Raw genomic sequence first — 22,029 nt, 5'->3', positions numbered from 1 at the left:
TCCAGACCCTAGGTAGGGTACTCAGAATTTGAATATCTCTGCCTGAAATTAACATAATATGGGAAAAATAATAAATTAAATCAAGCAAAATTAATAAAGAACAAAAAGCATATAAGCACTGGGGCATCCAAAGTTTTAAGGCCATGATTTTAGGACATTTAGTGTCAGCCTACACTGTTTAAACTCCATATTGCTTTTTTAGCTCTCTAAAAAAAAAAAATCAGACCTGACCTGAGATTTTAAATCTTGTCATACAAATAATTATACTTGCTATTTGATTTGATACCTGCAACACAGGATTCAAAGCTGCTATTTTTAATTCCATATTGACTCTCTAAGTCTGTTTCGTCAAATATAAATCATAGATTTACATTCTTGCAAAACTGGAACCTCAAATAAAGTAGAAGTAATATTTGTATTCCATATCTGTTATTCTCAATGATGACCACACTTTGGAATCTTTGGGAGAGTTGAATAAAGATATAAAGTCGACCCTGCTCTAGACCATACCCAAAGGTGGATTACTGGCATATAATTGTTTTTAAATTCTTCTAAGTAAAAGTAGAATTTGGTTGGTATTAAGAACCATAGGTCTATATTACTCAGGTACTTTACTAATTATTTTACTCAAGTTAGTCATCAAGCATAATTAAAACTAACATAAAAAGGGAAAAAGTTTAAGGTAATATTATTGGTGAAATGAATATAATAAAGCATGAGCTAACAGACCCAAGGAATTAGTATTCTTTATCCTAGTATCTATTTAAAAAAAACCTAATATTTCAAATGAAAGACCTAATATTATCTCTCAATTATGAGAGATGAGAAGAAATAAACTTATATAATAGAATGGACCAATTTGCAAAGTCATTATGACATAGTAAATTCCTGATAAACTTTATTTCAGTATCCAACTGAGAGACCTTTGCCTTTGGGTTTTTTAGTTCAATGTGATCAATAATGTGCTGATAACTATAAAATGAGTTTGTGTTTTGTGCAGAAACTTTAAGCCAATTTAAATTTCCACAAAATTTAAAAGAAAGAATACTTTCATCTGAGAAACTATCACTTTTTGATGTTATGATATGCTCATAATGTTTAAAATAGAATACAGCTCACTCACTATATCCTATGTTTCCGACATGATAGAAATATATTCAATTTTATAGTGTCTTATGTCTTCATAAGAAATGAGCAGTTTCTATTCAGTGTCTCATAATGCTAATAACACTCAGAAATGAAAAATTGAAAAGTGGCGGCTTCCCATATTACAATATGAAATTAACATACTGATGATTAATGTGAAAAAATATTCATCTATAAAATTCTTAGGTAATCTATATAGTTAGAAGATATAAAGAGGTAAATTGTGTATAGTGAGGGTTTTGTTTTTATCTTTGTTTTCAGCTGAGGAATTTTCAAATGCTTTTTTCAGCTAGAAGCGACACTGGAGAGGATTAATTTTCTTCCTAGGAGAATACCTAGGTAGTCCTATTAGAGATGTCCTTAAAAGGAAAACAGAAACCCTTGTCCCAGAGGTGACTAAATGTCTCCACTGTGTCTTGATATAAGAGAGGGCAGGGGGTGGATAATTTGCATAATTACCTCAAAAGAGAGGAAAAACAGACTGTTCTTGAAACAGACTGTTCAAAGTTATTCCAAATTCTCTTAGAGACCTGAATCCGAAATTCAATGTCAGTGGTTTTCCAGTACAGTACATGTCTCGGTCTGGAAGATATTCCTGGCTTATGTCAATGAGTTTGAGAAAATAAGTGTGAACGTAAAGCCTCAAACTGAAAAAAGGGAAAACCTCCTTGAAAAATCACCCTATTAGGGGATGATATTAGTATTAGTGGAACTTCAAAATTTGCCCAGTGATTGGTCTGGGAAGGTCTAATTTAGCTAGTATGTCACTGTATTATAGCAATGCTACATGAATGGTAATTCATTCTGAGGGACCACCAATTTTAAATGAGATATTTTGAAAATCAAAAAAAAGCAAAAACATTTTAGAAACAGTTGTTTTAAAAGGGGAACTGGCCTTTTTGGTCCAATTAAGTTTAGAGATTATTGGATTAAGAAGACAGATCAAGAGTGTTACCTGATTTATTGTAATTTGGCTCACGTGGGTCCATTAGTATTCAAGTTAAGTAGTCAAAAGAGAGTTCAACTTATCTATATCCCAATCAGATCATCATGTCAACAATGTGAACAGACATCAAAATGATGAATATAAATCATTAGCAATATTTATTTTTTTCTATTTTTAAATTTAATTTTTGCTAGAGAAGCATAATTATGGTTTAAATACAAATGTCAAAATTTAAAAGGTGAAAACATTTTATTCTTGATAAAAAATTCATAGAAAACATACAGCAGAAGCAGAAAGGAGATTCCAAATCTGATAAAAGATTGCGATGGTAAGCATTACAGTTTGGTAAAACTTGAGTAGTATTATCATTAAAGCTTAGATCCTTAAAAACTTTATAAAGTCAAGTATGCCATTCTGACCCAAGCTCTTCATGGTTAGAATGAAATACATACTTCAATAAGTATATTGAAGACTTAGTCAATATGTAGAAAGAAATAAAAATGGTTGGGAAATTAAAGAAGAGAGAATAAAATTTCTTAGATGCTAAACTACTTAGAATAGTACAAGAACACAACAAACTCTCAGCAATGATGGGTTCACATTTTGCCGAATAGCATGTTAATATAAAAAAATCAATAGCATCTTTATAAGCCAGTATTAATTTATTAGAGAAAATATGAAAAGAGGATAATGACCACAATAGCAGTAAAACTATAAATAAATATAATAATTGGTTAATGCCAAATATAACAATCTGCATACCTCTATAAAAATTAAATAATTTTATTGATGAACATAAAAAAATTCACAAATGGAGAGACAAGCTGTATTGCAATATAAGAGCATATTGAAGAGATGACTTTTCAAATTAAGAATTTCCAACCAACTCACTTTGTCTGAGGTTTAGTTCTGATTTCTTTTTAAGACACATGTGCATTCCAGTAAGTTCTTTCATCCTCTTAGGCACATGACAGATTGAAGACTTTGTGCAAAGTACTTATATATATTGAAACCCATAACATCAGATAGTTTATATGCTGCTTTTTTTCCCCACCTATAAGTCAATTTTAAAATCTGTATATAATTTTTAACACTATTTACTCCACCGCTCCTGTTCAAAAGCTGTATGACTTCAAGTGAGTAATCTGTGCTTTACAAACCTCACAGGGTCATTACAGGGATCAAATAAAACAACTTACATAAAACACTTTGGAAATCTGTAAAAGCTTTATACCACCTCTGTATCTTGTTCCTATTTGCATGCAGTCCCTTTACTTATGAGGTTTCTAAAGATGTTTGTAGAATAGGTTTAAAGATAAGTTTGCAGGTCTCTTGTAGACCATGCCAGCATTAGGGACTATTCTTCAGAATGCTGACTCTCTCCCCTGGCCAAGATTCTAGTTACTTTGTCATCCTTCCTTCTGGAAGATGTGCCAAAGAAGCTATTTCCTACTCTTGGTACATTTGCACTTAGTGTGTCATTTGCTTCCAAACTCCTTAAAATTTTCCATATGGTTGACTCCCTGTACTCTTTCAGGTGCCAGTGTGAACCCCATCTCCTGAAAAGTGCTTCCTTGCCATTTCTATTTTACATCTTTCCCACCCACCTTGCACCTGTTCCTTAATCATATTCATTCTTATTCCCTGTGCCCTTATCTGTCCTGTCATTACTGCATCCCAAAGACACAGAACAGGACCAATTTCTTAGCACCTTTCATAAAGGTCACCACTATTATTTCCTGGGAAACAAAGAACCATGAAAACATATATAAATCTATAGTGTTATTAGAGACACACTATTGCTTGTATTGTGCCAAGAATTTCTGTCATTCATAGTCAGTGTTTCTATTTCCTACAACGAAGTCATCAACTAGGCATGACTGTTCACCTGTAACTGATGCTCATGGATATTAAAGTGCAAGGTCACACAGACAGTAACTGGTAGAGATGGTATTTAAATCCAGGTCTACTGACTGCAAACAAATCACTATTCCAAGCTGCCTCTCTGACACCCCCAAGAAGAATTAATTTATTTCCTTGATAAACTCTGGTACCATTTCGACACTGCTTTTTATTTATCAGGTTTTGCTTTATTAATTCAGGCATGTTTATTTCTCACTCTAGTTTCTTAGTGAATTTATTGCAGGGACTATGTCTTCTGAGTTTCTACCATTGTCTGTCTACTTATCCACATCACCTAGCAAACATTTGCAAGCAGAAAAAAGTAATTAAAATTACAGAAAACACAAGTCAGTAGCATTATTCTCTGCTTTACAAAAGCAGTGTTTGTTAAAAAAAAAAACATAAATTAATTCTTCTCCAGAAAAAAGCAGAAAAAAAGTTATTGAATTCACTAGTGTTATGAAAAATTTGATGTTCTGTGAATATTTATATTCCAGGATAAGTGGTTAAATTTATGGCACACAGAGACATTTTGGCTTGTTTGAGTTAAGTTTAAGCTTCTTTTTTTTTTTAAATGTTAATAACAATTACATGACTTTTCTATGAGTAATAAGGACTGTTTTGGAGTGTGCTTTTATGAGACTATTTTTATCAACTATTTTGTCAACAGTGTTCTCCAACCACTGACATAAAGTATCTCCTGTTGGCTAATAACGTACCCGGACTATATAATTTAAGTAAATTTACTGCCCTAAACAAATGGCAATCCTTGTAACTAGAACTTACAAGTCACTTTTTGAAAGTTCCATGGTTCTAACAATAGTTTTGTACATCACCCTTTGTCATCCTTTGAAATTTAGATAGTAATACTACACTCATCCTACACTGATGACCGTCCTTATGGATACTCCACAAAATAATATACTATTTTTCTGTGTTTGACTATACTTTTTAAACAGTTCACAATAAAATAATTGTCAGGATTTAAATTGTAATTCTATTACACTTGTTTTTCAGTGATAGGGATGTACTTTAAATAATCACGTTATAGGGAATAATACTGGGGAAAATATGCATTACAATGTTACATGTGTGTAATGTAGAAGTATTATATAAGGGGAATAAAAATAGTGATTAGGCTATTATTTCATATTTTATCCAGAAGTATAAGCAGTTAGAAGACAATTAACTTCTACAAATCTAATATAGAGGATGGTGACTATAGTTAACAAAACTGTATTACACATTTGAAAGCTGCAAATAGAAAATTGCAAATAGTTCTGACCACACACACACACACACACACACACACACACAAAGAAAGAAAGAAATGTCAAGTAAAGAAATATGATATAGATAAAAATTTTGGAGTATTATCTTAAATCATCTCAGAAATAATTTGAATTGAAACATAAAAATAAGCTAATGTAATATATACACGTCGTAGATATTATTTTTAAAGGTAATATATACACATGTCATAGATATTACATGTGATTGAGGTTCACACTGAAGGATACAGGCATGAAATTTAAATAATCATAGTAAATTGTTTTTCCAAAGCATTTGGAAATCACAATTTCTATGATTCTCAGAAATTGAAAATAAAATACTGTAATAACATTGCTTAGTTATGTACATACCAAAAAGTGCACGAATTACCAATGACAGAGAATTTTTTTTTTCTATACTGGCTGAAATATCATAACCAAGAACTATAAGGCAAAGGAAGGTATATACAAGAATTTAGGTCACCAACTACTCAGAATACTCCATCTATACACATAGATTGGAGGTCAGTAGGAACGAAGTTCAATTATACATAGGTCCTCATCCAAATTCTAAAACCAGTGTCTCAAAATTAATCAGACATGAATTGTTTTACAGTCTATAATATCTGAATGCTCAGGGTTTACAACATGAAGAAATAATACTTGAAAAAAATGAGTAACTCACCCCCCCAAAAAATATTAAGTATGTTTCAAGCATCAAACGGTTTATAAGAGAACAGAAAAGATCTCAAAGTCTTTATGTCTTTGAAAGGCATATTTATTAAAATTCAGTCTAGATTAGCAGAAGTATAACATTGTTATAGAAAATAATAATCTATATACTTCTAAGAAAAAGACTAGATGACATACGGCTATAAAGCCCATATTAACACCAGGCTAAGGGTATGCACTCTGTTACTGAAACAAATCCGGAAAATGCATCTTTGTTTCCTAAGCTGAGTTTTGCTTGCAAGTACCTTATTCTAAAGAGCTTGGGGGTATAGTCAATGAACTAGTGTCAGTTTATTTACCTGAAGGAAAAAGAACGTGTTCAGGTTGTAGTTTATTTTCAATACTTTAAGATTTCTATAAAATACTTGGATAAAGGCTGAAACAGTGAAGTCTTAAATGAAAAATTCTGCTTTCTCAGCCTCAGAATTAATGGTGGTGTCAGGAAATGAGTCTGGTTTGTTTGGCTTCCTTTCACTTTTATACTTCAAAGAGGAAACATATGAAGTCATCCATTTGTTTCAGTGAGAAAGTGTTCAATTTATTTTCTGCTAAGAAGTACAGAGCTATTTGTTTTGTAGCACAGTCACTTGCTTCTAAATCTCTGTGTTTTAAAACTCTTGCCACTCACAATGATACCAATTAAGCTACCTGAGGCATGTGGTCTTGATGATTAAGGAGTTTAGACATCCAAAGACATAATTTGTTAAAGCAAATATCTAGGAGATACTCTTGTCATGCACAGGATGTGAAAATGCCTATGTCAACTGTATCTGATCCCGGACCTACCAGGAACTGAACTTCCTTTTGTGCTAGAAAAAAGTGGTTCATCACAGAAAAGGGCCAAACAAACTGCTCATTTCCTTGGCTTGGTGCTAACTCCCACCTAAAAGAGGATCACTTTTCTTCTAAATAAAGGCAAAAGTTCTGTGACTTCAGATACCCTTTTATGAAATTTCTCATTAACAGGAGAGTTTCTGGGCTTTTCTAAACACAAGGAAAATACTAAGTCAAATAAGAGATCACACAAATTGTCTGCAGTGATAAATCACACATTAGTCACCGACTGACATAATAAAACTTACAGATCACAGTTATTGCAGTTTCAAAGGCACTGGATATATATTATTTATATACCTATATACATACCTATTTATTTATATATATACCTGTATTATTTATATACCTACCTATTCAATTTGATAGATACATATATATATAAACACATCATTCTGAAAAATCAAGGTAACAGAAAGTAAGGAGAAATTCAAACATAAGATCCTCAAATATATACACATAAACATATTTTAAGACAAATTTAGAGCAATGAAGGAAAATCATCATGGACCTTTGCTCAAGAGATCAAAAATATAAAGAATGTTCATTAAATGGATTTCATGTCTCATTTCTGTTAAATCATAAAGCAAGTAAACACTTCCATGTGAAAGTATGTCCTGCGTGCATACCTTTTCATGAACTTTCTGTCCTGGTTCCATTCCTTCGAGATGTTCTGATTCTGTGGACCCTTCACTGGATGCCATTTTTCTTTGTATATGAACATTTTGTTCCCGCAATGCAACAATCTGCAAAATAAAAGAACTATTCCTTTAAAATCTAAAATAGAGCATAAGGTAAAAAAAAATTAAATTTACTCTAATGTAAAGACCTAGTGCATACTAACAATCAGAAAATGAACATTAAATTTACTCATTATTTCAAAAATATTCTTAAATTTAGTTTAGCATTTTGAATATTTATAGGAATTTGAAATTTACTTAAGAAAATATTTTCCAGTTAGAAAATACATCTATTTATTGGAAATGTATACAAATATATCAGTGATACAATAAGTTATTCTGAAATTAATTGCAAATTAATGTGTGACATTTAATGAAATTCATATGGACCTATGTTTTTGAAGCATGAAGGAAACAGAAATGAAAAGATTGAAGACTGAAGACTAATTGTAAACACATTCATTTACCCTACATAGATAGCACAACTACAATTTTAAACCAAGCAAATACAAAAATTAGATTTAAATATTTGTTGCAATATTATGAACACTTAGAATTAGTCTTACTGTCATTTATAATGGCCATTATATTAGCACCGCTAGTTCAAATATATTTAAATTACCAAAATAAAAATCTAAGAATGCAATGAATTCTTAAAAATTTTTTAGCTCACTTATATAGACAAGATAGTTCAACTAGGAAACAAATTCTCAGTTCTAGATTTAGTTATTTTAGTGATATGCAGAGTGGAAAGCAGCATCCTAGCACTTCAAAAATGATGTTTTAAAATATATTTGCTATTTATACAAATTATTTTGAAAATATTTCTATAAGCATAATGGCTTATTTATATTATTATAAAACTATAATATAAATATATTTTATATAATTTACATTAAAATATAAATATATTTATAACATAGTAATATGAAATCAGATATTGTAACATTGGTGGTTTGGGGAGAAATCAACTTCAGTAGTATTCAATGGACAATAGGTTTGAGTCATACATAATTACATATTGAAATTATGAGATCAGTGTATCACAGAGACCAATAATCATCAAGCAAACAAAAGACATCAAGAGGCTGTCCGGTTGCTTGCCACAGTGCACAGATGGATCATGATGTGTTCAATATGTTCATAAGAACAGGTGATTTTGCATGTGACTTCCAGCATCTGAACATATGACACATCATTTTGAAAAAGCATGTCACCATATAATGAAGAATATCTACATAGAATACCTATGTAGATAATCTTCTTTCTTCTACCACTACAATCACCAAATAATTAGTTCCCTTACTCCCATTCTTGTCCATCTACAAACTAACATCACAAAGCAGCCAAATTTATCTTTTAAACTTAAGTTGTATTGTGTCATTACTCAGCTGCCTAAAATATGCTGCTGTTTTCCAAAATTAATTATTATGCATTTAAATTTTAGAATGATTTCAGTGTGATCTATACTGTCCTACAAGATCCTTGCGCTATCGTGGCCTCCTTTCTGTCACTCTTTAAATATACTTGCTTCTTTCTTATTAGAACTGAGAAACTTGGTGTTTCTGCTGCAACTTTCTTCCCAACTTAGAACAAGGCTTACACAATCCAATTTTCAAAACTTAGCTGAAATACTACTCCTCAGAGACACTGTGCCTTGCCATCAGACACTAACTACAATACATTCTTGTTGCTTTTGCATGTAGGTTTGTGCATAAAACCTAATATTTTATTTCTTTATTTACCTAGTCACTTTACTTGTTTATTTGCCTAGCAGAAATACTCATCATATCTCCTAGGAGAATAATTTTCAAAAGAATACCTTACTGAAAATATTTCATCTGAAGCCGCATGTATTATTCTGGGAATGGTTCAATCAAATCAAAGTAAGCTGAATGAAATAATGATGGGTCTTGAAAAAAAAAAAGTAAACCTAATTCATGCAGAAATGACAATGATAAAGATTTAGAGTACTTGAGATATTTCACATTCTCTTCATGTTAGTCAACATAGATATGGATAAAAAAGCAACAACCAAAAATGAAATAATTCCTAGATGTATGTTTATACTACATTCTTAACATCTTGTCTTGTGTAAAACAATAAATTATATTATCATTAATACATAACAAAATTTTATTTATTGTGAATTTTTAAAAAATTAGTATTTCAAGTGTTGTATACCAATATTCGATAATATCCATGACTTATCATATGGTTCCAAGTAGTACATTTTAAGATTATATGCATTCTCTTTTATTTAATCTTCTTACTAGTGAATAGAAACCTTTAAGAAATTATTTAAACATGAAATTTAACTCAGCTTGAAGATTAATTCTCATTGGTTAGTAAGTCCTATAAATTTCAAGTATGTCCTATTGCCTAAAATAAAATAGACCATCTGTAAAGATAACTTACTTAATGAATCAGTAAAAAGATAAGTTAATGCCCTTAATTAGGAAAAAATAATCAAAATACCAAATTCATATGGAAAATACCATATCAAATATATCTCTTAAATATTATAAACTCCAAGTTTTTCACATAGTATATTCATGACAATTAGTCCCAAAAGGAAATAAGTCAGAAGAACAGATACCAGATGAATTAACTTTTATGTTAATTCATGTTAATTAACATAATTAACTTTTATGTTAATTATGCGGCATATTAAAAACAAAGCAAAGGAATAGACAAATCTAACAATCCCTTGGATTCTGACTGCAGAGCTAAGGTTACTGGAGAAGAGTGGGTAGGGGGCCTCCCTGGTGGTACAAGGGGTTAAGCAGGACACTGTGAAACTATTGGCAGCCTCTGCAGCACTAGTTTGATCCATGGCTGGCCAGGGAGCTACCCAGATGGTGCAGCAGACCTCTCCTGCCTTGCCCATTGCTCCCCTCAGCAGTGTATTTCAGTAGCTCTGCCTGTTCTGCTCCCCACTCTGTCTCTGGTAAATCCTCTCACTCCCTCCTGCACCTCTGGTTTGTACCCCAGTTACTGTATGCATAAATAAATCAATCTTTAAAAAGAGGGGGTGGGAATAAAGTGTGGGCGGTCCAATCGACTGTGGTGCAGGGTTATTGGTACTTTATTGATAGGCACTTGTGGTGTCATACATTTTAAAAGGTGTAAACCTGTAATTTAAAACATACCAACACTACTTCAACATCCCACCCTACCCCCCACCTCAGCCAAAGCAATATAAATTAATGTTTTACTTGACTTTTCATCTTTTTAAGAATATTAAGATACAGGACATTTCCATGATGTTTGTTAAGGAAGGTAAAGAAATATGAAATAAGAGCTTAGAAATTAAATTTCTGGTTGAGACTTACTAGCAATAATAATGCTGTTATGTATTGAACAATTATTTGTCACATATGTGAACAGTAATTTACATACATTACCACATTTAATCCAACCAATAAATTGGATATTATTTTCCAAATGAAGAAACTATCAGAGAATGAATAATTAATATACCTGAGGTCATAAACAAAAAGAATGTTATTGGGCCTCCCCGGTGGCGCAGCGGTTGAGCACTGGGTTGCGAAGCTGCCCGCAGCCTCTGCAGCGCTGATTCGATCCCCAGCTGCTCCCCGGCCACCAGAGGAGGGTCCCACAGGGCTCGCAGACCTCTCCTGCCACCCGCTGCTCCCCTCAACAGTGTACTTCGGTCCTTCTGCCTGCTCTGCTCCCCGCTCTGGCTCTGGTGAATTCTCTCACCCTCCCGCGCTTCTGACTGTACCTAGTGCTTGTATAAATAAATAAATAAATCTAAAAAAAAAAAAAAGAATGCTATTCTAATCAGGTCTGATGCCTTTAAAACTTATGTTTTTAAAGAATTATCCTATAATGCCTTTTAAAAATTAATGAAGTGATGAGCTGCATACACAATCCAAATATTTATCTAGGTCAGGACTAGAGTTCCATGTTCTAATATCAGGGGAGTTTACCGCCCTGATTTGGCAAAATAATTTGCACAGTTAGAATATGTCTTCAGTTATTCTAGGTTAGGAATACAAAATTACCCTGCTTTCATTACTTTGCCTTTTAATATATAATTATGCATCATGGGCATTACAACTTACCTTGAAAATTTCTCAACTACTTTTTTAAAATAAACCATGTCTGCCCCTTATGCTAATACTCCAGGGATCTTCATTATGGTCTTTTTAAATTCATATTTGCCTTTACCTATTTAACAACAACTTCCAGACAGTGCCCACATCTAATTAACAAAGATTCTTTTCATCTATTTTTACCCCAAACTCAATTAACAATTCCAAGAGTGAGACTTACAAAAGTCTCACTGCACCAACACATAAGTTGCTTCTACACAGATGCTTATTCTAATTCTAGCTGAATTCCATGCTTAGTTTACACTGAGGTTGCAACATGAAAACACACACACATACAGAGCTAGTAGAATCGTAGGGTTTACAACTCACACTTAAGCAACTTTCCAGCTTTAATATTTTGTTCAGTTTGAGACACTTAAATAAAATTAAGGACCTCACGCTAATTACTATTTCACTTTCTAGCTCTCGCATTTGGAGGTAAGATATATAAGATATATTAAAACCAATGTAAAACAAGTTAATGTGTCCCAGTGCAGTCTGGTCAGCTTGCATGTAACATTCATTTTCAATGCTGATTTTTAGTGAGCATGGAGAGACTTTGAAAACCTGCAAAATTGAACTGATCCAATTAATGATCAAATTGTTTTGAAATGAGAATCAGAGGTTTGAATTGTGAGAACTGCTTCTTATCAAGTTAAAAAAATAGTTAATAGTTTAATGAATGAATCCATATATTCTGATGATGATAAAATAGCTTGGAGATGAGAAGCATAGTTTTTGTGGTGGTTTAGAATTTTTAACACTAGACTAACTCTATTTAGCCCACACATATTTATTGAGTGAATGAGAACAAACTACGTACCTTCATTTTAACCTCCTACACTTTGATTCACCCAAATGCCATTAGATGAATCAATTGAATACTGAAATTTAAAGGCACATCACCAGGAAGTTTCTGCTGACCATTTAATTAAAAATACAGTACATGAACAATACAAGTATTTTGGCTTTTTCTAAATTTTACATCAAAGCTTATTTTGCTTATACTTGAAAACATAAGGATACCTTTCTAAACACACTTGTTTAGCTTATCAGGGTGAAAAAAAATCCTTTAAAAATAACATTAAAAATTTTAAGACCATTTTTAAACAATGATTGAAATTAAAGTTTAAGACAGTGCTTGTAATAATGATACAATTCCAAATTTTACTTAGGTAGTTTTATATTTTGCAGAGGATTTTTATGATGTCCATTTTCACCATTAACTATAATTTTCAACAATAGTAGTTTCAAAAATAGTTATATTTCTAACATAGTTATTGATGTTTAATTCAAACAAACTACAATTCTCCATTAAACTATCTTTATTCTTTTCATCTAACTGGCATTTCCATAAATACATTTTTTTTGAAACTCAGTTACACTTAATTTTCATTTATTTCCACTATTCGAGTAGTTCCCTAATATTTAAAATGATAATAAAATCAAAATGCTCACATTTTACCTAGAGGCATATATAAATGGTACCAGAAAATACAAAACAACTTAAATTGGACAGATGAATTAGTGGACATTATTAAGGCACGAGAGTGCTATTGTAGTAGGTGAGCATGTAAGAGTGCCATGATATGGAAGACAAATAATAAAAGTGATGGAGGAAGTTTATACTGTGTAATGTACAAGAACTAGTCCTGAACAAAAGCAAAATCAGAGTCTTAAAGTTTTCTTGCAACTTTATTTTTTTTTAAAGATTTATTTATTTATTCATACAAGCATTGGGTACAGTCAGAAGTGCGAGAGGGTGAGAGAATTCACCAGAGCCAGAACGGAGAGCAGAACAGGCAGAGTGACGAAGTACACTGCTGAGGGGAGCAGTGGGCGGCAGGAGAGGTCTGCGCGCCATGTGGGTCCCTAGATTGGCGGCCAGGGATCAAACCGGTGCTGCTGAGGCTATGCGCAGCTTCGCAGCCCAGCGCTCAACCGCTGCGCCAAAAGGGGAGGCCCTTTCTTGGAACTTTATTCTGAATAAATTATATTTATTGCTACAGGAAAGCAAGTCTCAATTTAAAATATAAATAAGCAAATAAATAAGGGCGGTGGAGAATATTCATTGAGGTAAACAAATGACACCAAAGAGTGCAACATCAAGTGTAAAACAACTGCAATAATTCAGTGTTGATACTAAGAATGTTGACATCAATTTAGCTGAGTTTCAAATTTCATGAAAAAAAAAAAATACAATCTCCACCCCCACAGAGACATCTTTGCTCATAACTTCTCTCCCCTTCCTAAAGAAGAAAGCAGAATTCTATTTAAAAAGTAAACTAGGTGTCTGCTAAATAAATTAAACAAGAACCCATTAGATTGTGGTGGCTCTAGTGCTTCAGTGGCCCATGCAAGCAAACCAAAATCAAAGTCTATAAAGGCCTCAAGGTAAAGAAATCGAAACACTAAGGACAACCCACTACCAAGAGCCAACAAACTTTCAGTTGCAACTAATCAGATTATTTTCCTTCCATGCTTTTGCACTGTGTATAAACCTTTTCTTTGTCTCTTCTTGCAGAGCATGCCAACCTTTTTCCCCTTTTGGTGCAGTTTGATTTGAAGGATTTTGCTCAAATCAACTTTCCTTCAACTAATATTTGAATCTTTTTAAATGGCACATTATAATTAATCTCTCCAAAGCAATAATAACCACTTCTGGACCTTGGGCCCAGCTTCTGAGATCAGACAAGATATCTGGCAAATTTGGGAGGTTAGAAAGAGGGAGAAATGGGGATTTGTTCCTCAATAGGTATAAAGTTTGTTATGCAAGACAAAATAATCCTTGAGATCTGCTGTAAGAACATAGTTTCTATAGGTAGCACTACGGTATTGTGCACATTAAAGTATTTTAAGGGGTGTTTAAATGACTTTCTAAGTGCAAAATGGAGCTTTTCCTGCTTTTGGGGTACAATATTACACAACTGATTCCCTGATAATTCTCCACTTGATCATAAATACAATCTATCCATCAACCAATCCCCAAATGTCGAGGCAATGCTGGGTCTTCTTATCCAAAACAAGGCCTATCGTGTGACCATAGTTCACCAACTACTTTCCGTTTTCCCCTCAGTATTCTTTATTATAAATTCTGTAAAATTTCTTGCCTTTGCCATTTTGCAGTTTGAACAGTCTGTCACTTGATGTCAAAGTCAATGTGTATCATCAAAATTGTTTTCTTTACTCATTTTTTTAACAGGGGATGGATCTCATGTTAAGTGTTCTTCTTACAAAAACAAATATACAAACAAACCAACAAAAGAATACATAAACATTTCTTTTATGGAGGCTCAGATAGGTTTAGTCTCTTAATGTCATCATGAGTAGAAGCATATGTCCAAACTTAGCAAAATATATACATTCAATTTGTTCAATTTTTGGTGTATTAATCACAGCTCAATAATGCTTAAAAATAAAAGTGGCCGGCAAATATTTAAAAAAAATAAAATTATTTTTTTTTGAATGTGGACTATATTCCCCTTTCAGCAGCATGAGATTTGTGGCATGGCTAATGCTGTAAGTACACACTTAAGGTTTCTTTTTCTTTTTCTTTTTTTTTACAATAAGGGTCGAAGTGACAAAATTATAGGCTGTGTTCTAGAACAAAACATTTTAACTCTGTTATGCTAAGCGAAAGAATCTGAAAGGAAAGAATAGCATTTCAAAGTGCTTCAAAGTACTTGAAAAGAAGTAGAAGGCAAAAACAATGTCCATTAGTCATTCTTGCATATTTTAAAAAAAAGCACACCAGAGCAATAAAAAGCATTTATCCATTAGTGCCTCTCATAGAAATAACAAAGAAGCCTACTAAACATTGTTCTGAATAATTTCTTTAAAAGTAATCCATTTGCTTGGGTTCTAATGGTAATAATCATGTGTTAAATTCATTTGCATACATTTCAATTGCATTTTTATGTGATTTTTAAAGAGTACATATTACAAACTGTCAGAACAAGAAGGGACCAGGATTTATGTGGTCTTTATATCTTATTTTTTATGGGTAAAGAAAAAGAAGTTTACAAGGAATGGATGATAAACCTTGCGCTGTTCCCACCAAATTGCCACCCAGTCAGTACCACTGGGGACCTCCTCCACTTCTCTGTTCTGTGATCAGAGAAGGCCTCCCTGGTGGTATAGGGGCTAAGTCTCAGCACTATCACTGCTATGGCCTAAGTTCAATCCCCTGCCAGGGAGCTAACACACATAATGGCGCAGCAGACATCTCCTGTCTCACCCACTGTTCCCTCAGCAGTGCAGTTCTGTAAGTCTGCCTGTTCTGCTCCCCACTGTCTCTGGTGAATCCTCTTAACCCCTGCACCTCTGGCCTATACTCTAGTTCTTCTACATACAAAAAAATAGATCATTAAAAAAAAAAAGAAGGATCAGAGGATCAGACAGTATCATGGCTAAAATGATCACCATCAACATCAATAACAATACTATATACTGAAGGAACACTTTTAAGCACTTAATATGTATTGACCCACTATGCTTCCATCAAGAAAAAAAAGTCTAACAAAATAGGAAAGTGAAAGATTTATAAACACAATTCTAGTTTGTCATCTACAACAGGAGACAGTTTTAGCTTATATTTTAAACAATTGCTTCATACAGGTCTTGGGGAAAGTCATAATAGAGGAAGTAACAAAAGCAATTTCTTTAGTTCTCTTTTTACTGCTGGATTGTGATGTGTATTGTCATAGGATATTTTGATTTCCTTTAATTTGGGAAAATAATCTTTAAAACTGAGCAGCACATTTATCAAAAGAAAAGCAGATATTTTCTATTGATGATAATTACTTGGGTAATTTATAGTTTCTATACCTTTCTTTACAATGTAGTATATTAATAAAGGAAGACATAATAAGAAATCACAGGGCTTTGTGAATAACTACCGGATGGACAGAGCTGAAACTGAGCTTATCAATAAATTCCAAAAGGTTACCATTCAACTATTATTAAATTATTACATGAAATAAAACCAAGAGCCATAAAATTTTCTAGCCAAACTGATAATTCCCACAGAAAGAACAGGTTCCCAATAATTGGGTCTATTGAAAATTCCTAACAGTTGCAGGCAAGTTATAAATATCACATCAGAGAATTTTACATTGTATTAAAAGGGATGTAAATTCAGAGCTGCAAGAATGTCAATCTTAGGCAAACATCATACTCACCAAACAAATAATATTTTCTGGTAATTTTAGCCAGAGTGTCTTGATTCAAATGGTAAACAAGAAAAAAAAAAAAACCTTGTATTTGTTAAAATGTTAAATCAATTTGGTCGTGGAATTCACTAACACATTTACTAATGATGAAGCTAAGCTAACCAACTAACTTAGAATGTGTACTGTACATAAACATGCAGGTAATTGAAGAGTCATAAAATCAATCATTTTTACAAAGGCATTGACAGATGTAAAAATTAAAACTGCTTTTAGCTCATAGAATGGTAAAAATATGGAATTAAAAGATTCCCCTCATAAAGAATAACTGGCAAATGTCCATTAAATAATTATAAATTTTAAGATTCTGAAACAATTTAACTCAAGAACTTTTGCAATTGTCTTTTTTTGATTACTGGAGCTTTTCACTTGAAGAAATGGCAGCTTTAATTTGAAGAGGAAAATGACTTGGTCATTTCATTAATACTGCAAATAAGGGCTCCTATGACTTCAGATGAGTATTGCTATCAGCTCCACCAAGATAAACTCCTTTAATAAGTACAGTTCAACAACTCTGCTACTTTCCACGTTTTACTGAATCTTCAGCTATTAAATTTCTTTCAAACTATTTAAATATTACTGAGTTGCTCAGGGATTTTAGAAGATTCCTAATGTTTACTAAAGTGTTAGACAAACATTTCACCTTTGGATTATTCAAAGAAGGCAGACATCTGAGTCATTTGAATTTCACATTTGTCTCTCTTTTAAATTATGATGAATAAATATAATCTCATAGATTGGATAAAGAAATACCATGGTAGTATCTATGTAGTTTCAGTTGGTAACTGCTGTGAAATTGGTTTTATTTAATTTACTAGGTAACTTAATGAATACCTTCTTGCTCCTAGATTCTCACCACACTAAAATTTCCTGGCTTATTCTTAGTGGCTCCTTGACATATTCTACATTGTTTTATTCTGAATAAAAAGTCATTTCTGTTCCTTCCTTGCTTAGCTGATAACCTTTGTTTCCTGTGAAGAGCTTCTTTGATAATCCCTATATCTTCTTTGCTCCCCAAATCGAAATTTTCAATCCTCTCTGTACCACAGATTCTATCCTATTTCCTCAGTTTCTCAAAAGGTGTTCTGTCCTTCTTGAAATCACATTTATTCCCTACTATACTGCCCATTACTAATCTTTTCTTTATTGCCTCTTCTTTATTTCATTTATCTGTAATTTACTTTGCTAGGTTATCTCTCAATATTGCTTATTTATTCTGCTTTTATCTTTCCTTCTCTTTTTTTTTTTGCCAAACTTCTGAAGAGTATTATTCATTGTCTCCAATTTTTAAATTTCTACATAACTCACAAACCTTTTCACTAGAGCTATTCTCTTTCATTTATAGTTACTGAAACTTTCTTTGCAAACATTTCCAGTGACATTTTAACTATATCTGATGACTTAAATTTAGTCATAATCTTACATGCCATCAGAAAACATTGACATTTTGGTCACCTCCAATCCTAGCACTTAAAACTTTCTCTTTTTGCTTTTCTAGTTCCCTTTCTTCCTCTCACTCTAGCTCTAACTCTATCGTATCTTTTTTTGATGTTGTTGTTACAATGGCTCTTCACTTGCTTAAGTCTCAAATCTACCATAACTTCCACCCAGCCTCATGTTTCTTTCTTAGGATAGATTCCACCTTATTGTGTATCCATTCTTTCTGCCCTTATTTCCATTTATTTCTATGGATTCAACACAGGGCTAGTTCTTAAGATTGAACTCACAAGATTGATGATTTTTTTTTCAGATTTATTTATTTCTGCATACAAGAGCTGGAGTACAGGCCAGATGCGTGGGAGGGTGAGAGGATCCACCAGAGACAGAGTGGGGAACAGAACAGGCAGACCAACTGAAATACACTGCTGAGGGGAGCAGCGGGCAAGATAGGAGAGGTCTGCCTCGCCATGTGGGTTTCTCTCTGGCCAGCCGGGGATGGAACTCATGCTGCAGAAGCTGTGGATTGCTTCATAGTGTGGAGCTTAACCCCTTGTGCCACCAGGGAGGCCCAGATTAAAGGGCATGATGTATTTCAAGCAATGGTCATGGTTCACATCTCCTATAAGCCCTCAAAACATGAATCTGTTGCCTCTTGCTCCTCTGTTCTCTTTGATACAATATTCTCCAGGTAAATGAAAGTTCTTTATGTTATTCTTAGGAAATTAAACATCAGGGATAAGGTTGGTGGTAGAGGAGGTAAAATTAAATGCAAATTTCCTAAGAAAAATTCTAATTTTCAATTCTTCCTAAGAAAAATTGCTAAATTCAGTGGTTAGAATAAACAGAATGAATGCAATATAACAGAATGAATGCAGTGTAAAATATAAATTTCAGTCAACAACTAAGCATGCCAGTTCTTTTCATGTATAATATCACCACATAGAAAAGCTTTTAAAAGAAGCACAAAAAAGCTATCAAAATAAGTACAACTAACTGAAAATTAATCTGTCAACTGAATTTTTACTACAGCTTCTAAATAATCCATTCTGTCAGGTTTAATTAAATCATTTTAAAAAGTGTATAAGCTTCCACCAAAGGAGAACACAGTGATATCATACAACCTCTCCATTCTGCTTTGCAGTTCCCTTTTTCAGGGTTTTTCAATTTTAATCAGTATGAAAATACTCTGCAAGAAATACAAACTTCATTGTATTTCCTGTGTCTAAAGAATCTGAATTTCTGTTTTTAGGACAAGGAAAAGGTAAGACAAAGAAAAATGTACTCAGAGTACAAAGTGCTTTGTGGGGCTACCAAAGAGGCATAAAATAACAGCAAATTTTAATTTATATATGTGTGTGTTGTGTGTGTATTTATAATACTGTTTTTATTCTTAAATTTACACCTATAAATGCCTCACTGGGAATAATTTTATTTTACACAATTTAATTTCTTTCACGCAACCACAGGGATTTTTAAAAATCTGAAGTATGAACATGGTGCCTTAACTATCATAGACATTTTTTAACTTTTGGAGGTCCCATTAGTCTGCAATATTTAAACCTGATCATTTAATCTCCTCCTTTAACAAATTATTTTAATATATATATTTTAAAAGATTTATTTATTTATGTGTACAAGAACTAGGGTGTAGGCCAGAGGTGTGGAGAGGTGAGAGGATTCACCAGAGACAGAATGGGGAGAACAGGCAGATCTACTGAAATACACTGCTGAGGGAAGCAGCAGGTGAGACTGGAGAGTCTGCTGCACCTTGTGGGTAGCTCCCTGGCCGGCAGGGGATTGAACTCATGCTGTCAGAGATTGAACTCATGCTGCAGAGGATAGCTTTACAGTGCTGTGCTTAACCCCTTGTGCCACCAGGGAGGCCCTAATCTAACATTTTAACAGCAAAATACAAGCCAAATCTTTGTTGGCTGGCTGTTGTCTACAGGTTGAAGCTCAAACTATGCACTCCTAATTCTGACCCTCCAGTCTCTGAAGCCTCAGATTCATCTCAACTTCTACTTGCTTCTCTTTTCTTCCCTCAAGCAGGTACCATAAATTATAAGTATTTTTTTCCCTCCTTAGGAAGATTTAAAAATATCTTTCCAGTTTTCCCGAGATATAATTGACATTATATCAAGGTGTACAATATGATGATTTGTTATATGTACATATTGTGAAATAGTTACCACTGCAAAGGTTAATAAACACATCCATTAACTCACATTGTTACCACTTTTTGTTTGTCTGGTGAGAATATCTTTGATTTGCTATCTGGACAAGTTTCAAGTACACAGTATGGTACTGCTACCTACAGCCACCATGCTACACTTTAGATCACCTGATCTTACTCGCTTTACAATAGAAAGCTTATTCCTTTGGCAACATCTCCCAATTTCTCCAAACCCCCAGCACCTGGCAACCACCGTTGACATTTTTAATAGATTCTACTTGTAAGAGAGCTCAAGTAGTATTTGTCTTTCTCTGCAGAGACATTTCAAATGTCACTCGGCATAATGACCTCATGCTTATCCATGACCTCAAGGTTCTGCAAATGGTAAGATTACTCTAGGAAAATCTTTGTAGCACCATCTGCTTTTCCTCATTCATACCCATACAATCACTCTTTTATAATTCTACTAAACCTATCATTTGCTTTCATTCTCACATTATTTACATTGGTTTATGATTACTTTGTTAATATAATAAAATATACCTATCGTAAATATACCATTTTGGCCTTTTTAAGTATGTGGTTCATTTCTGTTAGTACATTCACAATGTATGCAAGCATCCATATCCACAACTTTATATCATCCCAAATTGAAACTCCCTACACATTAAATAAGTCCATATCATAATTACTTTTTAATATATCTATCTCCCATAACTGACAGAATTACCACTTTATTAATATCTGAGTTTTATTCATATATTTATACTGAATAATTAACACAATGCCAACAGAAAATGCCCAATAAATATTGATATCTGATTATAGTCAGTCAATCACATGAGAGTATGTCAACTTTCCAATTCTACTCCACCATAACTCCACTTTGCAAAGAAGAAAAAAAAATCACATATTTTCAATTGCTTCACTTCACAAAAAAACCCTAAAGCCAACAAAACCAAACTATACCTTAAGCAAAACTGAACTATACCTTATGTGTCTTCTCATGTCATAAAGTATGAATTCCTCAGCTTGAGCATGGTCTTTAGGGCCATCTAGAATCTGATCCTATCAATCCTTTCATCCTCCATTGTCACCCCCTTCCCACCCTGATTGTTACCAACAAAATATTATCCATTATTCTGAAAACAGGCAATTTCAGGCTTTCTTAATCATAATGTCACTCAGCCTGTAATGTTTTCCGACAGTTTTGAATACAAATGATAATCTTCCTTGCAGGGTGAATTTTTCTCTGATCCTTTGATTCAGAATAAATATCCATCTTTGTATTTTGAATCTCTATGTTTTGCACTAATTATATCTTTCTTATGGGCTTATTTTTCTGTCTCCATCACAGAAAGCAAATTACATGACAATTTTCATAATGTTTCATTTATTTTTTTCTTATTCAATCCTGCCAGAGACTCTGAATTTTCTGTACATAGTAGTTGCCCAATAATTCTACTTTGAAAGAATAGCATTTTGTTCATTTAATGTGTCTGATAAATACTGCTGTATATTGAGCATGCCTAAGGTTGTTCAAACTATCCATTAAG

General features: G+C 33.1%; 1 protein-coding gene across 5 annotated transcripts in view; it reads right to left on the bottom strand.

The window, feature by feature from the left end:
- PPFIA2 (PTPRF interacting protein alpha 2) overlaps positions 1-22,029 on the bottom strand; it is a 359,412-nt gene that overhangs the window by 98,365 nt on the left and 239,018 nt on the right. For all 5 annotated transcript variants that reach the window (XM_054696184.1, XM_054696186.1, XM_054696183.1 and 2 more), the window contains exon 7: positions 7,461-7,577. In XM_054696184.1, coding sequence (XP_054552159.1) covers positions 7,461-7,577 — 117 coding nt within the window. The remainder of the gene's footprint in view (positions 1-7,460; positions 7,578-22,029) is intronic.

Source organism: Talpa occidentalis, unplaced genomic scaffold (assembly GCF_014898055.3).
Source record: "Talpa occidentalis isolate TD23 unplaced genomic scaffold, MPIMG_talOcc4v2.1 talOcc4.16, whole genome shotgun sequence".
Lineage (NCBI taxonomy): Eukaryota > Metazoa > Chordata > Mammalia > Eulipotyphla > Talpidae > Talpa > Talpa occidentalis.
This window is presented reverse-complemented; position numbering and strand designations above follow the sequence as displayed.